This window comes from Diadema antillarum, unplaced genomic scaffold (assembly GCF_040938485.1).
Source record: "Diadema antillarum isolate AM-2024a unplaced genomic scaffold, OU_Dant_1.0 seq00000437_RagTag, whole genome shotgun sequence".
NCBI lineage: Eukaryota > Metazoa > Echinodermata > Echinoidea > Diadematoida > Diadematidae > Diadema > Diadema antillarum.
In genome coordinates this window covers 1,367,152-1,388,131 of record NW_027271414.1, presented here as the reverse complement: position 1 = coordinate 1,388,131, position 20,980 = coordinate 1,367,152, and the positions used below count along the sequence as shown (strand labels likewise).

The following is a 20,980-nucleotide window of genomic DNA, read 5'->3' as shown; positions in this document are numbered from 1 at the left end:
AAAAGGTCAAACCTGTCACCAAAGAGGAAAAGGAGAAGGAGGAAATCTACGAGTTGCTGAAAGACGAAGAGCCAAAGGATTATGAAAAAGTCCTTCGCAAGAAGGGTGTTACGCAATACAAAGTCATCAAAGAGCACATTGCCATGGTAGAGAAACGAAAGGCCGAAGAAGCGACTTTGGCTGAACAGGTCTTTGAGCAACCGGAGCAAATAGGTGTGGAGATTCCCGAAGAGGTAGCCATCACAATTGCTCCAACTAAACCCGAGGAAGCCGAACCAACCGAAGTTGTCGTAGAAATTGCTCCTAAAAAGCCTGAAGAAAAGGTTCCGGAAAAGAAGAAACCTTTAACAAAGGAAGAGAAAGAAGAAGAAGAGATCTTTGAACTGCTCAAGGATGAAGAACCCAAGAACTACGAAAAGGTATTGAGAAAGAAAGGTGTGATTCAACAGAAAATCATCAAGAAACACATCGAAATGGTCGAGAAGCGCAAGGCTGAGGAAGTTTCTGAGCCAACGGAGGTTGTAATGGAAATCACGCCAATCCAACCTGAAGAGAAAGCTCCCGAAGAAATCACGGTGGAGATCAAGAAACCAGAAAAGGTCAAACCTGTCACCAAAGAGGAAAAGGAGAAGGAGGAAATCTACGAGTTGCTGAAAGACGAAGAGCCAAAGGATTATGAAAAAGTCCTTCGTAAGAAGGGTGTTACGCAATACAAAGTCATCAAAGAGCACATTGCCATGGTAGAGAAACGAAAGGCCGAAGAAGCGACTTTGGCTGAACAGGTCTTTGAGCAACCGGAGCAAATAGGTGTGGAGATTCCCGAAGAGGTAGCCATCACAATTGCTCCAACTAAACCCGAGGAAGCCGAACCAACCGAAGTTGTCGTAGAAATTGCTCCTAAAAAGCCTGAAGAAAAGGTTCCGGAAAAGAAGAAACCTTTAACAAAGGAAGAGAAAGAAGAAGAAGAGATCTTTGAACTGCTCAAGGATGAAGAACCCAAGAACTACGAAAAGGTATTGAGAAAGAAAGGTGTGATTCAACAGAAAATCATCAAGAAACACATCGAAATGGTCGAGAAGCGCAAGGCTGAGGAAGTTTCTGAGCCAACGGAGGTTGTAATGGAAATCACGCCAATCCAACCTGAAGAGAAAGCTCCCGAAGAAATCACGGTGGAGATCAAGAAACCAGAAAAGGTCAAACCTGTCACCAAAGAGGAAAAGGAGAAGGAGGAAATCTACGAGTTGCTGAAAGACGAAGAGCCAAAGGATTATGAAAAAGTCCTTCGCAAGAAGGGTGTTACGCAATACAAAGTCATCAAAGAGCACATTGCCATGGTAGAGAAACGAAAGGCCGAAGAAGCGACTTTGGCTGAACAGGTCTTTGAGCAACCGGAGCAAATAGGTGTGGAGATTCCCGAAGAGGTAGCCATCACAATTGCTCCAACTAAACCCGAGGAAGCCGAACCAACCGAAGTTGTCGTAGAAATTGCTCCTAAAAAGCCTGAAGAAAAGGTTCCGGAAAAGAAGAAACCTTTAACAAAGGAAGAGAAAGAAGAAGAAGAGATCTTTGAACTGCTCAAGGATGAAGAACCCAAGAACTACGAAAAGGTATTGAGAAAGAAAGGTGTGATTCAACAGAAAATCATCAAGAAACACATCGAAATGGTCGAGAAGCGCAAGGCTGAGGAAGTTTCTGAGCCAACGGAGGTTGTAATGGAAATCACGCCAATCCAACCTGAAGAGAAAGCTCCCGAAGAAATCACGGTGGAGATCAAGAAACCAGAAAAGGTCAAACCTGTCACCAAAGAGGAAAAGGAGAAGGAGGAAATATACGAGTTGCTGAAAGACGAAGAGCCAAAGGATTATGAAAAAGTCCTTCGCAAGAAGGGTGTTACGCAATACAAAGTCATCAAAGAGCACATTGCCATGGTAGAGAAACGAAAGGCCGAAGAAGCGACTTTGGCTGAACAGGTCTTTGAGCAACCGGAGCAAATAGGTGTGGAGATTCCCGAAGAGGTAGCCATCACAATTGCTCCAACTAAACCCGAGGAAGCCGAACCAACCGAAGTTGTCGTAGAAATTGCTCCTAAAAAGCCCGAAGAAAAGGTTCCGGAAAAGAAGAAACCTTTAACAAAGGAAGAGAAAGAAGAAGAAGAGATCTTTGAACTGCTCAAGGATGAAGAACCCAAGAACTACGAAAAGGTATTGAGAAAGAAAGGTGTGATTCAACAGAAAATCATCAAGAAACACATCGAAATGGTCGAGAAGCGCAAGGCTGAGGAAGTTTCTGAGCCAACGGAGGTTGTAATGGAAATCACGCCAATCCAACCTGAAGAGAAAGCTCCCGAAGAAATCACGGTGGAGATCAAGAAACCAGAAAAGGTCAAACCTGTCACCAAAGAGGAAAAGGAGAAGGAGGAAATCTACGAGTTGCTGAAAGACGAAGAGCCAAAGGATTATGAAAAAGTCCTTCGCAAGAAGGGTGTTACGCAATACAAAGTCATCAAAGAGCACATTGCCATGGTAGAGAAACGAAAGGCCGAAGAAGCGACTTTGGCTGAACAGGTCTTTGAGCAACCGGAGCAAATAGGTGTGGAGATTCCCGAAGAGGTAGCCATCACAATTGCTCCAACTAAACCCGAGGAAGCCGAACCAACCGAAGTTGTCGTAGAAATTGCTCCTAAAAAGCCTGAAGAAAAGGTTCCGGAAAAGAAGAAACCTTTAACAAAGGAAGAGAAAGAAGAAGAAGAGATCTTTGAACTGCTCAAGGATGAAGAACCCAAGAACTACGAAAAGGTATTGAGAAAGAAAGGTGTGATTCAACAGAAAATCATCAAGAAACACATCGAAATGGTCGAGACGCGCAAGGCTGAGGAAGTTTCTGAGCCAACGGAGGTTGTAATGGAAATCACGCCAATCCAACCTGAAGAGAAAGCTCCCGAAGAAATCACGGTGGAGATCAAGAAACCAGAAAAGGTCAAACCTGTCACCAAAGAGGAAAAGGAGAAGGAGGAAATCTACGAGTTGCTGAAAGACGAAGAGCCAAAGGATTATGAAAAAGTCCTTCGCAAGAAGGGTGTTACGCAATACAAAGTCATCAAAGAGCACATTGCCATGGTAGAGAAACGAAAGGCCGAAGAAGCGACTTTGGCTGAACAGGTCTTTGAGCAACCGGAGCAAATAGGTGTGGAGATTCCCGAAGAGGTAGCCATCACAATTGCCCCAACTAAACCCGAGGAAGCCGAACCAACCGAAGTTGTCGCTCCTAAAAAGCCCGAAGAAAAGGTTCCGGAAAAGAAGAAACCCATAACAAAGGAAGAGAAAGAAGAAGAGGTGACCTTTGAACTTCCTGAAGCTGCTGAGGAGGTTCCTGTAAAACTGAAGCTTAAGAAAAAACCTGTACAGGTGCATGTGGAAGATGAGGCTCCAGTGGAGAAAGACGAAGTCAAGCCTGAGAAGAGAGAAAAAGCGCAGGAGGAAACTGTTGAGATGCGATTACCGATGAAGAAACGTCCACTTACAAGGGAGGAAGAAGAGGAAGAAGAGATATTTGAACTCCTCAAAGACATTGAACCAAAGAGCTACGAGAAGGTCCTCAGAAAGAAAGGTATCATCCAGAGCAAGGAGATCAGGAAGCACATTGAAATGGTTGAGAAACGGAAGAGTGAGGAATTAGCCGAGGTAAAGTTATCTTTTGAATTGCCTTTCACTGATGATATCTATCGAGGACGGGAATACGTGTTATAATTCATTTTCTTTAGTATTTGCATATTTATGCAAACATAAAGAAAGTCCTTCTATCTTCCATGTTAATGCTTCGTTCAGAATTAAAACGTCTCAGTTAAGACACTAAGCACTAATTTTTTACCGTTTCTCATTGCGATAAACATCAGCCATATCTCTTGCTTAGTGTAACATCCCAAATACGCCAAACTCAGTAGAATTTAAAATATCTTATGTCTTTGACATAACAGCTACTGAATAGAAGCGATTGACGACAAATGATAGATTGTAATTGCATTATACAAGTAGTCCGTTGACTGAAGGTATGACAGATTTCGAATGTTACGTAATCTTTTATTATAAAAAGAGGTCATAACGCAACGGAATCACTGAGAAATTGCTTTTTACTTAAACGTGAATCATATCAATGTAACGAAGCACGTCACGATTGATATTGAAAAAAAAACCGAGTGTGGTAAAAACCCTTTAGCTGATTTTAGCTTCTCTTTTTTTTTTTTTTTTGCTTATCATACCTACAACTGTGTTGTCTGTGACGGATTATCCCCAAACAAGCGTTTATTCGTCTCTTATGTAAGGTTTATGACTTTCAAGGAATAAGGTTGTAAGAACTTAAGTACTGTAATTATATAACTTTTGCATATAAAGCAGTTGAGTAAACTCTTATCATGTTTGGTAAAAAAAAAAACTGAAAAAATATTTCCATACGTTTCTATGATTATTTTTGTTATTAGTCTGGATTTGTGCGACGTTTTTGTGTCTAATGGTCAATGCGTTACAGTCGTGACAGTTACCCATCCATATATGTTCGTATTTCCCGTTTGCACAATGTATATAACCATGTATGGTTATCAACTCTTTTGAGACTGATATCAGTTTACCTGCCAAACTTTGACGACTTTAGACACTTGCTTTAAAAGAAGATAAAAATCTACTCAAGCTATATTTTCATGTTGCACTGTGTGTTTCTTCTCATGGAAAGTTGTGCCATATTATTCGTGTGATTCTATACTACGACCTACTCGTACTCAATGCATTTGCGAAGGTTGAAGGATGATAATATAGTCCAACTGGTGGAGGTATGAATTCAGATACCAATGTGTATTCAAACACATGGGAAAGTTTTGCTGTCACTTATGCATATAATAATTCATCCAATTATATCATATCAAAGTTGTTGGCAATGTTTCATTTTAATGTGATTCCGGATAGGCCTATAGTCTTTTTTTCTTTGGAGATTTTTTTCCTGTCCTCCTGAGCTTACGCTTGATGATTGTATAAAGTCTATAAAATATCAATGGCAAAAACTTACACTTTAGATGAAAATTTGTGCTCTCCAGGCGAAAGCTGACGTTCAGGAGACGGAAGTCACGCTGAAGCGGGCTGACGAAGTTCCTTCCGAGCCTCTGGTCGAGGCAGCACCCATCAAGGCTGAGGAGATCTCACCAGTAGAGGGCGCCCCAACAGAGATTGCTCCCATCGAAGTCGCCGCGGTTCAAAAGCTCAAACCAGGTGAGTGACGTCATAGGCAGACAACTCCACCAACTTGGAAAAGGTTATGAAACACAACAGTACAAACGTGCGGAGATAAATAAGGCCAAAAATAGAGTAACTCTAACTTCTTCTATTTCAATATTAGGAGTTTCATGTTAATGTTAGGCGGTAACTACACCAGCAGTATTAGGTCAGATCAATTTAGTTCAGATTCAAATTTAAATTAAATTCATCAAAGAGTCTGCAATGTATATGAGAAATCTAGGAAGAGAGAGCAAATGTACAAAGGTAAATGAAAAAGAAAATTTCAGTTTTCATTACATATCATTAATTCAATTCTCATGAAAATCAAACGGAAGAAATGAGTATTGCGGGACCGAGCAAAATAATCAGAACAATATTGTCATTTTACACGATATTGCTCTGTATGTGTAAGCCATTGATAGAAGCAGAACATGAAAAGACAGAACTACGAAGTCATTGTGTGTGGAAGTACTATCACGTGAGTTGATACGAATACAGCGTTTTTCCAAATTTCGAGTGGACGTGAAACGTATCGAGCTTCAGTGACCTTAAAAATTGCGCCATATGCCGCTGCATGAAAGCTATTTTCTTTGATCTGTTGATATGGCTTTTTCCTGTTAATGAAAAGTGCCGGTAAAGACGTTTTATCTTTGATATGACGTTTTTGAGAAATTAGCAATCATGATTTCACTATCATGTTCTATTTACCTTAGCAGCAGTTGTGATACACTGACTGACAGTCTGGTTAAGACAGTCAAATTGAGTATATCGTCTCTATTCAGATATAGCCTGATAAAGTCCGCGAAAATGCACATGCATTCGTTCGTTTTATGCCCATTCGTGTCATTCATTTAATATGTTGGAGATGGAAATCGGTTTGCTTAGATTTTTTTTTTACTTCGGTGCGCTCTATTCATAAAGCTGTGTGGGAAAGGTCGATGGTTATGTCTTGTTTAAGGAAACACAAACCCAGAGAGAAATGTGGATTGAGTGAAAGCAGCAACATTAGTAGAACATACCAGTGAAAGTGTGAGGGAAATCGGACAATCAATGCAAAAGTTATGAATTTTTAAAGTTTTGGTGTTGGAACCGCTGGATGAGGAGACTACTAGAGGTTATGGCGTCACGTGTGGACAAAGAAAATATAAAGAATTCCTCCAAAATTCATTTTTCACGAAAATTACACATTCCATCAACTTGATACTGACATATGTTAAGGGTAGCAATTATTCCTCCCGCTTTCTGAAAGCGGTTAGTCAAGTGCTCTTTCATGATGCTAGAAAAATGAATTTTCTTGGAATTTTCTTAATATTTTCTTTATATTGTTGTCCACACAAACGTCGTAACCTCTAATAGTGTCCTCATCCAACGGTTCAAACACCAAAACTCTAAAAATTCATAACTTTCGCATCGATTGTCCGATTTTCCTCAAATTTTCACTGATGTTGCTGCTTTCACTCAGTCCGCATTGCTCTTTGAGTTTGGGTTCCCTTTAACTTTTAGGTGTGTTAATTCATTGTCCAATTTCCCCCCTCAGAGGAGTGGGCATTTACGCAGAAGGTCAAACCAGCAAAGGTCTTCAAGGGCGATGTCGTCGAGCTGGAGTGCGAGGTCAATGACCAGGCAGCCAAGGTGGAATGGGTCAAGCACAGCAAGGTAATCACCCCCAGCGACAAGTACGAGTTGAAGGAAGACGGGACCAGACGAGTCCTGGTCATCCACGACGCAGTTCCGGTCGACGGGGCCAGGTACACCTGTCAGCTACCAAAGGACAAGACCACTGCTTCAGTGGAAGTGCAAAGTGAGTCTTAAAAGCATTATTTACCACTTTTGCAGATGAAACCAAAACCCAGCTTTAGTGCCTCAAAATGGTTCTGAAATGTGATGAGTTAGGGATAGAAACAACCAAAGTAAAAATGTTAATCAGTATAATAAAGAAAAAAATTAATGTTAAGTATAGATAAATGTAAAAAATGTAAACAATAGGTATAAAAATTGTTTCTAGAATAAACCATGTACGGTTATGGTTTACTGAGAAAAATAGTGATATTTCCTCATACACTGTATTTCTGGCTTTATTGCAACAGTTTTGTATGGTGGGATGTTTAGTGATACAACTGACCTACACATATGCATACTCAAAATTTTTTTTTTAAATCACTGCTCCCAATGCTAAACAGCGCCTTTAATCTAGCCTATATGTGTAAGAAGTCCCCATCACCTCCTGTGCTACGTCCATTTACATATCAATGGTGTACATAAATACTGGTCGCTGATTGGTCACATTGCAATCACGTGAATAATGCAGCGAGGATTGAATCATATGGCCCTGTTATGCTTGCAGTGACGTCATGTAAGGTAATATAACTCCAGAATTTAACTGGCTGCTGAAATGAAAGGATAAATATTTCTATAGATCATTATAGAAATAATTATTGCCTCGTCTATTCTTGTAACATAAGGTATCACAGTCCTCTGGGGATTTATGATTTATTTATTTTTTCTCCCGAGATGACTATTTTCCCTCTTCTCTCAGTTCTTCGGGAAGATGTAATCTCTCGAGGAAACATAAGTCCCGCGGGGATGTCAAGTATTATACTCTTAGGCCTACACCGCTGAAGAATCAGTATCTGTATAATATATATCAGAGAGAGGTCGACTCTGATAAAGGATTTGTTCACACTCAAACTAATTCTCCTCAAATTTTCAGGAGGAAGCGAAATTCATGTTTAAAGTGTTGGTCGGGTTTTTTCTTTTTTCTAGTACCTGCCACATTCGCCGGTCATCTGAAGCCACTGACCATCACCGAGAACGAGAACGCCGAGCTCGTGTGCGAGCTCAGCCACAGCAAGGGCGAGGTCACGTGGTTGAAGAACGGCGAGCCCATTGACGTCACCCAGGAGGACAAGTATGAGGTGAAAACGGACGGGCGACGCCGTCGCCTCATCGTCAAGAACATCGCTCCGGAGGATGCGGCCGAGTACACCTGCGTATTGCCGCGTGATAAGTCCGTTATGCAGCTCTCCGTTACAGGTGAGATAATGCGTGCACGCCCATTGGCCACTCTCGTACAGTTCTCATGTTTTGCCCCCTCCCGACCATCGTTTGAAATTGTCCTTGACACAGTATACAACAAGGCAACCATTAGTAGTGATAAGGTAACCATTAGTAGTAGCAAATTGCGTGCATTGTCGAAGGAGCACCTGTCGACTTTTCTTATGTTACGTAGTTGGGCTATTCCTTGTTTATCTTTAGAATATCTTGACATCACATTTTTGCAAAAATGATTTAAGATTGAAGAATGGGAGACTGATTTGAATTCCCAGTTTAGCAAAACTTTCTGGCACTGAAATAATTTGCCGTGAGCCCAGGATGGCAGGTATGATACCGTAAATCGCTTTTGATCCAACACGGTAAAAACAACAAAAAAAGAAGAATCATAACAATAATGTATAATTCATTTCCTTTACACCCTCCATTGTTTACAACATGTCTCCATGTACAGAATGTAGTCTGCCGAAACGAATACGAGCAAAACTGAATGTAGAAATGTGATACCTGTAAAAGTGAAGATAATAGAGAGCTAAAATAATCGAAATTAACATCCTGGGTGGTTTTCTTCTATTTTTCTGTAAATTTGAAACCCTCGGGAATTTGTTATATTTCCCTCCCCCTCCCCGCACCCAAAAAAAGTAAAAATTAAAGTACTGGTATAAATTTGTAGAATATTATGAAGTGTGTCTTCAAGGTAACATATAAGAGCATTGATCTACTCAGTCATTATCACTCCTTTCATATATTGTACAATGTTATATTCCGTGCATCTGTATGACGTTTATTTGACTTTATTAGATTTGCAGAGATCTTTTTTCAGAGAAAGGAGAAGTGTGAATGAAATAACACTCGTCGTCACAGTATAAGTATATTAACAGAGGGACCTTTCTGTTATTTTTTTTCAGATATCTAATGAAAAAAGTGTTTCATTGAAGGTTCTCTGTATATATGGAAGCCGCTAATTTTGGCCAAATTCTTGCCTATGTTTGTTTGTTCTATATAGTCTACCATGCTCTTGACTAGAACGAGTCTCTATGCGTACTTAATATACGACTACAGTATACGGATTTTGCCGCATGCCAGCATACTCTTAAGAATTCTTCCCCCATGATTGCCCGTAGAAATCCCCATGGAGATCACTCCCCTCACACACATGTACGCACGCCGCTCAAGTAGCGCCGTGTTTGAGTGCAGCGTGAACAATCCTAGGGCAAAGGTTACTTGGCGGAGGCATGGCACAGAGCTCACGCCCTCCGCCAAATTCGAGATCGAAGAAGACGGGCTCACGAGGCGGCTGATCGTCCACGACATCGACGAGGAGGACGAGACGGAGTTCACGATCAGCGCTAGGGACAAAACCTCAGCGGGCAGTATTACGTTGAGAGGTGACATATTTATGTGTCATAACACGAACTATTTGGTGGTGGATGCACTAATACCACGCGCCTCTCTACTCTCCGCAACAATAATATTTTCAGCAAGTATTTATCCGCAAAATTCGGTGTGTCTTATTCACGTAGCGAGTTTATATTCATGCGCTAACAATTCCTACACCTTTAAGGGGTAATGCTAATACCTCGTGTGATTTGTATAGAGATCATCCTTATTTTACCATTCTTTAAAAAAAAAAGGGAGAAAGAAAGTAGCAAAAAAAAGGGAGAAAAAACTGTTGAACGCATTTGAATTGGCCCAACATCCCTGGCCACATCAAACTTAAAACTAGCTCCGCAGTGGTTTAAACCTTTTCATTAACGTAAACAGTGTTCACAAAATGTAAGTTCTGTCAGTCATCTTCTCTTGTTACTGTTACCATGTCTTCTCAAGTTAATGGCCTATTTCTACTTGTCAAGAAAACACTAACGCTCGTCTTACTGGTTTAGTAAGAAATGAGCATTATCCCATGAAGGTGAGGAATATTATGCAGCATTACTAGTTTTCTTTTGTCATAACTACCGAGTGCTTACTCCGCTTACATGCTGTAACGTATAACATATATCTATCATACTTGGAATATATATATCACATGTTTGTACTCTAGAAGATGTTATGGCACATTACTTACACAGCTTTACTTACACTTGGTAATTAAACTCATTTTCTCACACATACTATCACAGGTAAGTGTTAATGTCTCAATAAATGTACGTATCGACTACTTTCACCTACGTAATGATCATTAATTGGCATTCTCGCTTTGGTATGTAATCGTCACTTTGAAGCGGAATAATGGAAAAGTACACAAAATTAATTCTTGCTCCATAGTTACATCTAACCTTGTCTAAAATACGACGAGATGCTCACTTCAAATGTTTCGAACATCAGGTTTAAAAGCACGCAATCTCAAAAATCCTCTTTGTCATTTCATTTTCTTGCTGAGTTTCTCTGGGAATCTAGATTTCCCAGAAAAAGAGGGCACGTTGGCCAGAAGTCACTGTCTATACATGCTACATGTATACCGAGATCTTACCTCCATCCGCTTCAAAATGACTAAACTATAGCATTTAACGCTGTAACAGAAACGATAAGCTTTTAATTTGGTCTCATAACACGCTCTTTCAACAGAAGCGTAAACACAACAAATGTGTGATATTAAACTGCGCTTAACTTTGTTGAAAGCTATAGAAGATGATACGTTGACAAACGCTTCAAATCTCTTTGCTTCAGAATCTCCACTGTTTACTGGTTTAAGTGAACAGTAAATAAAGAAAATGCAAGACATTCTCTACAGAGGTATTTCCAATATTTCTTAAATGTCATTCACGGATGATCCAAACTTTGGAGAGTTCTAGTTGTTGTTGGCGTCTTTTTTTGGGGGGAGGGGGGAACTCAGTTCATAAATGTCATACGATGATAAAAGAGAAAACTGAACAAAGAGATTTTTTGCGCTCTTCCGGGTGTAATAAAGCATACGTTAATAGCAGATGTCCTAATCAACGTAAGTAACATATACTAGTAATGCATTACTAAAGCTCTTGTGTATGGTTACGTGTACATCTGTATGTATGAATATGTTTCTGTATTAATATTACTGTATGTATTATGTATGTACACCAGTTCTAATTTATTCTAGTTGATTGACGATTAATTCACGCTTTCTAATATACCCCGTCAGAACGAAGGAGGAACATATAAACATAACGATATTTAATGAACCATATCAATCAAGTGACACTGTTTTTACATACTGCAATAAAAGTTGTATCTTTGATATGAAGAAAGTTTCTTCATTTTACCCTTTTGCTTATGCCCGTTAAATCTTGCAAGCTGACCCAAACAAAATATTCATGTCATACCCCACTTTCCTGTTTTGTTGTTTGTAATTGAATCCAAACCCCTTCTCCAGCGGCCGTCCCCTTCCCTTGCACCACCAAAACATAAATTTTATTCCTTGCACTTTCCTCTGCACAATGCAAGCTAAAAATTCTCGTAAAAATGCAATACAAATTGTTCACCCTGTTATACCCCAAATTGAAAGCAGACGGGCCTCAAAACATGCAAAATTTATGTGGTAAGCTTTGGAATGCTGTTGCCGCTAGCCATTAAATTCAGTTATAAGAAAAAGGATCAGGTGTATAGAACATGGACACCACCTGTATGTTTAGACCAAAGCACGTACTTGCACTGCACCCCCTTCACTCTCCACACAAACCTCCATATGATATTTCATTCACTTTCTTTTGGGGTCTTGGGCGCATTAACGTCTCATCTCCACGTGTATCTAACTTTTTGACCATGTGTCTTGTCGTATCGCTGTAAACCTGTGCACTAACATCAAACCTTGCACCTCTTGTACAGCTAACATTTCCGTTGCTAACATTTAGCGTAACGCGAGTATATCTTTCGTGTTTTTTTTTTAATGTTGATATCCCTGTATGCATTTGTATAAACGGAGTAAATGATGGTAGAACGAGTAAATACGGGTTTTTTTGGTAATTACGATGTTATTTACGGACTCTTGTTTTTATCATCTTTCGTTGACGCCAATTGCTTTTTAATGTAAAAAAAGATGGAAAACATGTCAATATACTTGTACCAGGCGCAGGTTCATAAACGATGTATGCCATTTGCATGACATAAACAAGTGGAGCCCACATGTTCAACTGATGCTGAGCTTTCGCATGGTGATACATGTAAGAAATGAAAAGAAGAACCATTTTTCTACCCTCCACCCAATTTTGGTCACCAAATAATGAAAAGAATGACGACTGACAATTCTTCCTGTAGAAGAATTAAGAAGGAATGAAGTGAATCGTCACAGAAATTCTCGTGATTAGAGCTTAGTTCGTTTTCAAAGGTTGATGTGGGGAAAATCTAGCGTGAGCTGTTAATGGTTTCACTGCAATAGTATAGTAACTTGGCCGTTGAATCTATATTCTTGTAATTACGGATTTGCACTGACCGTAATTCTGTTTCACAAATCTAACTGCGCTCCATACAAACTCCGACGCACGGGCCCTCTTTCATAAAGCAGTTTGCCACAACTGAAATATACAATATGATAGTTACCATGGTAGCAGACAGAAATGACCAATGGGCCGCGAGTATCTGTGCAGTTGTTTCCCTGGCAAAGCCACTTGTTGAAATAGGGCTCGGTATGTTTTCTGTTTGGTGTTGCCACTTGTAAAGCAAGTACTGAGCGTATTATAACGTATAATAGCGTTTTAACCTAATTTTGTGTGAAGAAATAATTCTTGCGTGCAAAATGCGAATAGCTGTGTGTTAAAACAGAGTGGGCATTTCCTAAACAAAGTGTATTATCCTTTACTGCGCAGAGTGTCATTTCCTTTGTCATATACTAAGCAAAGGACGTGAAGTCTGTGCAATATGTCAATGGCTCACACCCTGATGTGTTTGAAATTAGGGCGATAATGACTTTATAATGCACAACGCTCGCTGGCTGATTTAATAGCGGCAAATAACACGCAAATTGGCAACTAATGCAATCCTCACAAACTGATGGTATAATGTTCTCTAATGATGTACTCCAAGCTAATGTCATAACTTTGTTTTGTTTAGATGCTCTTATACTTGCTTGTTTGTTATTTCGCAATGTACCTATTATGCATACGCAATGACGTAGGACTCTACTTGACTCTGTACCTCAAACCGCTTTACTAAGGATGTCTGTTTAACCAAACTTTAAAATCAATGTTGTGTTCGACGACAATATTAACTTGAAGAACATGTCGATAATTGGTGATATCCGTGTATCAATATCTCTTTGTAGTTTTGATGGATATTCTTAGCATGCCACAAACCAACCATGATATTCGTCGTAACATGGTGCCTGATGAAGAAGAGCTTTAATGACAAAATATAAACTCTTGTGTTTTATGATGACTTATATTTATGTTCTGTTTCCATAAATAATAGTGATGACGATGTAAATTACATCATACCTTTCTTGTCATTTATTGGTGTCAGATGTTGTGTTTCTATTTTTTTCTATACAAAGCGGAGGAAATGTCTAAAAAGATATGTAGTAGATTCTGACCTTCTGATCATCATGTTTTTTTTAACTTACCAGATATTTAATTCTCTCTTCTTTATTCCTCGTTATCGGTAAATGTATCTTTATGTACAGATCAATAATATCTATGTTCAGAGGTTACATCAATTCTCTAAACTTCTTTCCATGCTTTTCTTTCTGGATAAGATAAAGGGAATTATCTAATCCATTACTACCATAGATCGTGGGTCCCAAGTCTAGTTCTTGGTCACCGAAATTACTAGATTATTGAAAACGATGCTGTTCTTGGCTTTTAATGCAAATATCACTGTGTAAACGTCTGTTCACAGAGACTATCAAAGTCGTGACCAAACCCGAAGACATTGAGACACGAGAGAAACAAACGGCCACGTTCGTCTGCGAGCTGAGCGGGGACGCGGCCAAGGCCGGCGTCAAATGGAAGAGGGACGGGAAGATTATCCGCAAGGATAAGCGACACAAGATTACCAACAAGGGTCTGGTGTCCGAGCTGGAGATCAGTGACCTCGTCGCTTCCGATGCCGGGAAATACACGGTCATCGTGGACGACATGGAGATACCGGTCAAACTCGTGGTCCACACGCTCAAGGAACCAGTCTTTACACAGCGGCCAAAAGCGGTTGACACGTCAGAAGGTATGTCTGTAATTACTTTGCTGATTTCCGCTCCACCTTTGACTGTGTTTCATTTAAAGTGTCTATAATCACTGTAACGAGTTAAAAACTGTGGAGCTACTATGTCATTAAGATGATCTCTAATAACATGAAATGCCCATACGCAATGGACACGTCATTCTTTCCCCCTTTTCTGTACTGGCTGTAGAAGATTCAACCTTTGAAGTCAAACCATACCAAATAGATTTACATTTGTATCTTCTTCTGGTGCGAAAAGATGCAAGTCAATAAGTCCGCTCAACTGCTCACCTCCTGAGGGGGGATATGCACATCTAGAGGATTTTAGATAAGATCCATCGCAACTCTATATGAAACAGGGCCGTGAAGTTGGTCACGGAATATGACGTCATAATAGCTAGTCTTAATTTGAAAACTTTTTTCATTCAGGCATGTCAGCAATCTTCCGCTACAAAGTCACTGGATACCCGACCCCGGAGATCAAGTGGACCAAGGAGTGGAAGGAGATCACGGAGGAGAACACCGACGTCTCATTCCTCTTCGACGAGGAGACCCAAGAGCACAAGGTCGTCTTCCACGAGGTGACGCCCAAGGACGCCGGCAAGTACCTCATCGTGGCGAAGAACGAGGCCGGTGAGGCGAAGCAGGCCGTCTCCATGATGGTCACGCCGAAGCCGCCCGAGGAACTGATGAAGAGGAAGATGTCCCTCAGACAGTGAGATTGAGATTACGATTATTTATGATTCTGATTCTGATTCTGATTATGAATATGATTATCATGATGATTTTGATGATGATGATGATGATAATTGTTATTATCATTATTATAGTTAACATTATTAATATTATAAGTATTATTATTATCATCATCGTTATTATTATTGTTATTATCGTTACTATTATTACTATTATCATTACTGCTATTGTTATTGTTATTGTTGTTATTATTATTATTATTATTATTATTATTATTATTATTATCATCATCATCATCATCATTATCATCATCATCATTTGGACCAGGTGTTCCCATCGCATTTTTTAAAGGGAAGAAAATAAATGCGTGCTTTTGATGTTGTCTTCATTAAGTCATTATCATGATCATTGCAATTTCTAACATTGTCATTGGTCTATATGATATTACTCTTGATATTGTAAGCGCTTGTTGTAGCCTCTGTAAAAGCATAACCTGTATCATCACCGTAGTGGATACTCTTGGTACGTTTATGACTATAAGGAGCAGTTGCCCCCCAAGTTGAAAAAAAAGTAGCATGTGTAAATGTGTATTAGACTTGAAATGATGTCACGTATAATAGAATTAATTAGAACACGACCTCTACGGTCATATGCAACTTCCGCTGCTTTATGACGTAATGCTTTGTATACTCTGAGTGCCGATTCCCACTGAAAACCCCATAGCGTTGTACATCCTCTCCAACGTCCTTGGCGCTGAAAGGGTTAAAGGGATGGTATATTTTTGGTTGAGACCTAACTTCAGGTTTCTAAGATTTATGGTGAGATAATGAGAAACCTCTTATGAAATATGAAAGAGCACGTAATTCAAAAAGGAATTCAACGTTTATTTGATGAAAATTTTGTTTGAAATGGCTGAGATAACCAAAACATAGCAATCCTGTTTAAAGTTGGGACCCACCTTTTGTTACGATCGCTTTGTTGTTTTGGATGTCTCAGTCATTCAAAACTGATTTTCATCAAATAAGCTTTGAATTCCTGTTAGGATGATATGCCCTGTACTATTTCACTAGTGGTTTCTTGATATCTCGCAAAAAGTTTAAATGCCCAGTCTGCATCTCTACCAATACTAAACCATCCCCGTCGAAATGCTATTTTCCTCTGCGCCCAGACGCGGATCTCAGGAGATGCAGAAAGCAGAGGAGGAAATTGACATTACGGAAATACTGAGGGATATCGACCCGAAGGACTACGAAAATGTCCTCAAACAACATGGCATCTACGACTTCCGGGTCATCCTAAAGACCCTGCAGGCAATGAAGAAATTACACGAGGAGCAAGAGGTGAGTCAATGGACGGCATCGGAATAAATGCAATCCCTGATAAATTATACTTTGGAATGATTGTTTATTCCTCTGCGTTCTCAACAGCTTTCTTTTCTTCCTGCTTTCATTTCGAAATTACCTCCGTGTCTTTCCGTTTTCCTTGTTTGTGTTTTCCATACTGTTTTCATTTCTCTGAAAGTGCAATTGTACATCGTTTGAATGTCGGCCACAGAATAGATACAAACGAGGAGAAAAACAAAACATTGAAGCTTCAACTACAATGGATATGAAACAAGAAAAATCTGAATTTCGAAGTTGCTCATGTTTCCAAAACATCACCCCAGCTAGTTCCGTTTGTGGTTGAAAATGATATTACCATTCCGTGAAACAAGTAATAATTGCAAATTCCACAACTGTCTTATTCAATGTCCATATTTGATGAGACATCTTGCATTTTGTTCCTAGAAAATTAACTTCATATTTGACTCGCAGTTTCTGTAAAGTATTTCTTTCATATGTCCGCATGTATCTCATGCAAGACAAACCACACATTACAGTTCAACCTTATCGAATCACATCCATGCGATTTAGTTGTATAAGTACAAACGACTGTGAGCCAGACTAGTGTCACGTGGTACAAACCACGTGATGATAACCATCGATGACGTCACATCTTTGTTTGAATCCTCATTGCATTCTCGTTGATATCATTGTCGTACTATCAGCAAGAGCTACCAACCCTCTTGGAGGAGCCTGAACAGATACCGGAGGAGTTGGAGTCCCTGGAGCTTGCCGCCTTTGAGATGGCCGAGGCCCCGACCATCATGGGACCTACAGAGCCAGGTAGGTGGCTGGTTTTCCCCTTCTTGTCCCCGGGTTTGTTGGTTTGTATCTTACTTTCAGAGCGAAATGACAATCGAAACGTTTACATCTATAGTACCGAAACAAATACAAGGATATGTCGGATTTTTTTTTTCTTTATGCACATATACATAGTTCTATACTACAATGTGCATCATACACATATCATTGTGTACAAATGTATACCAACATGATTATTATAACTACGTTAATTCATTCATTTATATTCTTATTTTGTAATGATTCGTGATGCTCTTCATGAGCTGTGTGTGGAAGTTCTTTGTACTAAAATAACATGACTTTGCATCATTTCCGAGAGAAACTTCTATATATATATACGTCATATGCAGTTCGAAAGGAAAGGAGCGCACTAGTACCTCGCGACAGAAACAACATCTCTATAATTTATAGATAACTCAAAAGTATGGTATAGAATGACGTTTTGGTAGAGGTGTTACGGACCTCGTAAGTGGTGGTGGTGGCTTGTAAAATGACTATCGCATGGAAACACACAAGGTATTAGATATTCATATCATTGTTGTTTATTAATATCTTTTGTCTTTATCTATTATGAATGATTCAAATGTATCGTCCTTATGTGTCCATAAAAAAGAAAAGAAACATCATTGCCCCCTTTTCGAGCTAGTATCTACCATCATTGCAAATACCCACTGGATTCCGCGAATGGGTTCTCCAGGGCCCTGTTGAAGGCGGCACGAATGATTGCGAAAAAAACAACAAAACAAAACAGAGCAAAAACCAAATCAAACAAAGAATGCAAACAAACAGAGAAACAAGTAAACCAAAACAAAAAATAATAAAACATGTAAATGAACAGAAAAATGAAGGCAACTTTTAAACGAGAACCCTCTGCAGGGGCGCATCAAGAAATTCCGTAAAGGAGGGGGGGGGGCACAAGTACCCCCTCTTTCCTTTTTATTTCTTTTGTTTTCAGAGGGGGCGCGCGCTTGGTGCGCCCCCTCTGGATCCGCCACTCTGGCTATCATTTCGCTCATAGTGGCTCTATGGCCAAGCTGTCTTTGGGTGACTACTTCTGTTTTATGTTGACGTCCAATCACTTCTGTTGCGTCATTCAACAGGGCATTTGGTGTTCGTATCCGCCCCAATCATTGCACCTAGCACATTCATTTACCTTCACATTTGTACATGAGAGTTACTGTGACCCCATGCCGGATTTCGTTGACCTCATAGCCCCCAACCCCTTGATCAAAGTTTAAAGATGTGATATTAAGACGTGATCTGTACATGCATACCCTGTGTATTCATGGTTTACGTAATACAATATAATAAATGCGATTATTACACAGGTGATAAGTATATTGTATGCATTCTCAGAGACGTAGTAACTTGCAAACTTCAGACGGATTTTGATGTACTATTATCCATGTACTATGTCAACAGCAATGTGTCCGACCAAGAAATGTGTTTGTTTGTGTTCTCGTCTTGCATTTTCTTCTCCAAAATGTCTGTGTGACACGCGGTATTTCATATCTACATCATTCCTTAATATGAACGCTGATCTCAATAATCCTACCATTTTCCGCTCTGGAATCAATTAAGGCGGCTTCTTTTTGTTGTTGTTGTTGCTGTTGTTTTTATCATTTTTTTTTTCTTGTTCGTGTAAGAATGTTGTCTATAAGAATAAAATCTTATTTATCACTATTTGACACAATGGACAGCAGAAGAGCTGAGCTACAAGTAGCCATGAGTGCAAATATTCATTTAGACGGAGTTTAGGTGAGAGAAAGAGAGAAAGAGAGAGAGAGAGAGAGAGAGAGAGGGGGGAGGAGGGAGGGGAGCAAGAAAGAGAAGCGTAGAGGCGTGACTCTGTATACGTATTGTTATTATTTACGCGCGGGGATCTTTGATTTTAAATCTTTCTAATCATAATGTCTCTTGACGTAAATTGGAAAATGAATATAAATTGTTCGCGACACAGTGAATATATATCATAGTGTTAATATAGATAGCCTAAAAACACGCATTCCATAAGTTACTATAATACAACAACATTGTATCAGTGTACGTTCTGATCATGTTGTAACAATATATAAGTTCCAATTGAGTTGTAACAATATAATAGTTAATAAGTTCCAACTGAGTTGTGCTCTTCTAGTATGGGAGTTTGGTTTACGAAGTTCAATTCTTTCTATGATACTACTTTGGCCTTGTTTAGTCGTTCCCACCTACCTATCTCGTTGTCACGACAACATCCGACGACATCAGAGAACCATTCTGCCATCTGTCCTATGCATGGAATACGAACTTGTTTATTTTCTATGTATGTCATCAGGGGCGGATCCAGGAATTCCGTAAAAAAGGGGGCGCGTTTACAAAATTAAAGGGGGGCGCACGCACCCCTCCCCCATTTTTTTCTTTTTATTTCTTTTGTTTCAACAAAAAAAAAAATAAAGGGGGGGGGCGTGCGCCGGTTGCGGTTCTCCCTGGATCCGCCCCTGGTCATCAAGCTTTGTGCTACTTAGGAAGCATTGTATAATGACTTTCATATTCTCTTTGCATAAGACGCCGGTATGGAATACCCGAACATTTCATGCTCTATAGCCGTGTAGTATGATACAACTTGTCCTCTTATAGTTACAATTTGCAGATAGATTGTGATAGGGAAATTGATCATTTTGTCAGATTAGAGAATGATATAGAATTAGTGTGCGCTTTAGAAGGCTCACTTTTATGTAGTGGATAAAGTATAGTTTACATTCTGATTTGAACGGAGACATGTGTAGCGGCCGAAATAACACGTGCATAGTGTGAGCAACGTAATATATTTCATATTGTGAGAGAAGCATATAAGCATAAAGATAATGAATGTGAAATTCAATTAGAATACATGAGCAGTACACATCGCAAAACATGATTATAACTCAGAAGTGAGCTGCAGGTTCTATGCAGGATAGTCGCAGCGTGAACATACATTACTTGTTTAACATAATATACGGTCATCATGTCATCATGAGTATGTTTATGTAGTGCATACATTGTGTGGAACGTTTTACCCATTGAGTTCTCACTTCTACCATACAATCTACCCGTGAGTCATCACTTCTACCCATGAAACACTGCGTCATCCCACCATAAAGACGGACCAATCACACGATTCCACGTCACTCTCACCCGCCTCCCATAAAGACTTACGTCATCTGCCTTCTATTTATTTATTTTGTCTTGAAAGTCATGGTAAGTATGCCTTTCAAGCGATTCCATTGCACACTTCCGCTCCTGCACTCGTTCTCCATTCTGGCACAAAGTCCGTTTTTTCCCATACCTCAAATCACGTGCCCGTCATGAACTCTGACCTCACTTCCTGCCCGGAACCTCTCCATCATCCATATTTGACATTGGAAGTCACGTGATCTATAATTATTTCCACCAGGAAATATATAATTTCTTCTGTTTAGAAGGAGAAAAGAAATCACTGTGCAAATGGTCTTCCCTTTTCGCTCACGCTCACCAGAGCGTAACGTGAAGACGGAGATGTTCAATGCATTACTGGGTATCGCTACCAAGATGACGGGAGCAGCAAAAGAGGAGCCGGAAGAAGAGGTAATAGTAGCCAAGGTTGAGCAGGTGGAAGAGGGCGCCCTTCCCAAACCAGTAACAGAAGAAGAGATACTTCCCGTGGAGAGGAAA

General features: G+C 39.8%; 1 protein-coding gene across 1 annotated transcript in view; it reads left to right on the top strand.

Moving 5' to 3' along the window:
* Positions 1–20,980, top strand: part of LOC139732580 (titin-like) — a 207,988-nt gene that overhangs the window by 50,081 nt on the left and 136,927 nt on the right. Inside the window, exons 14-20 of the mRNA XM_071643433.1 lie at positions 5,081–5,252; positions 6,796–7,059; positions 8,022–8,291; positions 14,112–14,435; positions 14,862–15,147; positions 16,297–16,468; positions 17,176–17,293. Of these exons, the coding sequence (XP_071499534.1) occupies positions 5,081–5,252; positions 6,796–7,059; positions 8,022–8,291; positions 14,112–14,435; positions 14,862–15,147; positions 16,297–16,468; positions 17,176–17,293 (1,606 nt within the window). The remainder of the gene's footprint in view (positions 1–5,080; positions 5,253–6,795; positions 7,060–8,021; positions 8,292–14,111; positions 14,436–14,861; positions 15,148–16,296; positions 16,469–17,175; positions 17,294–20,980) is intronic.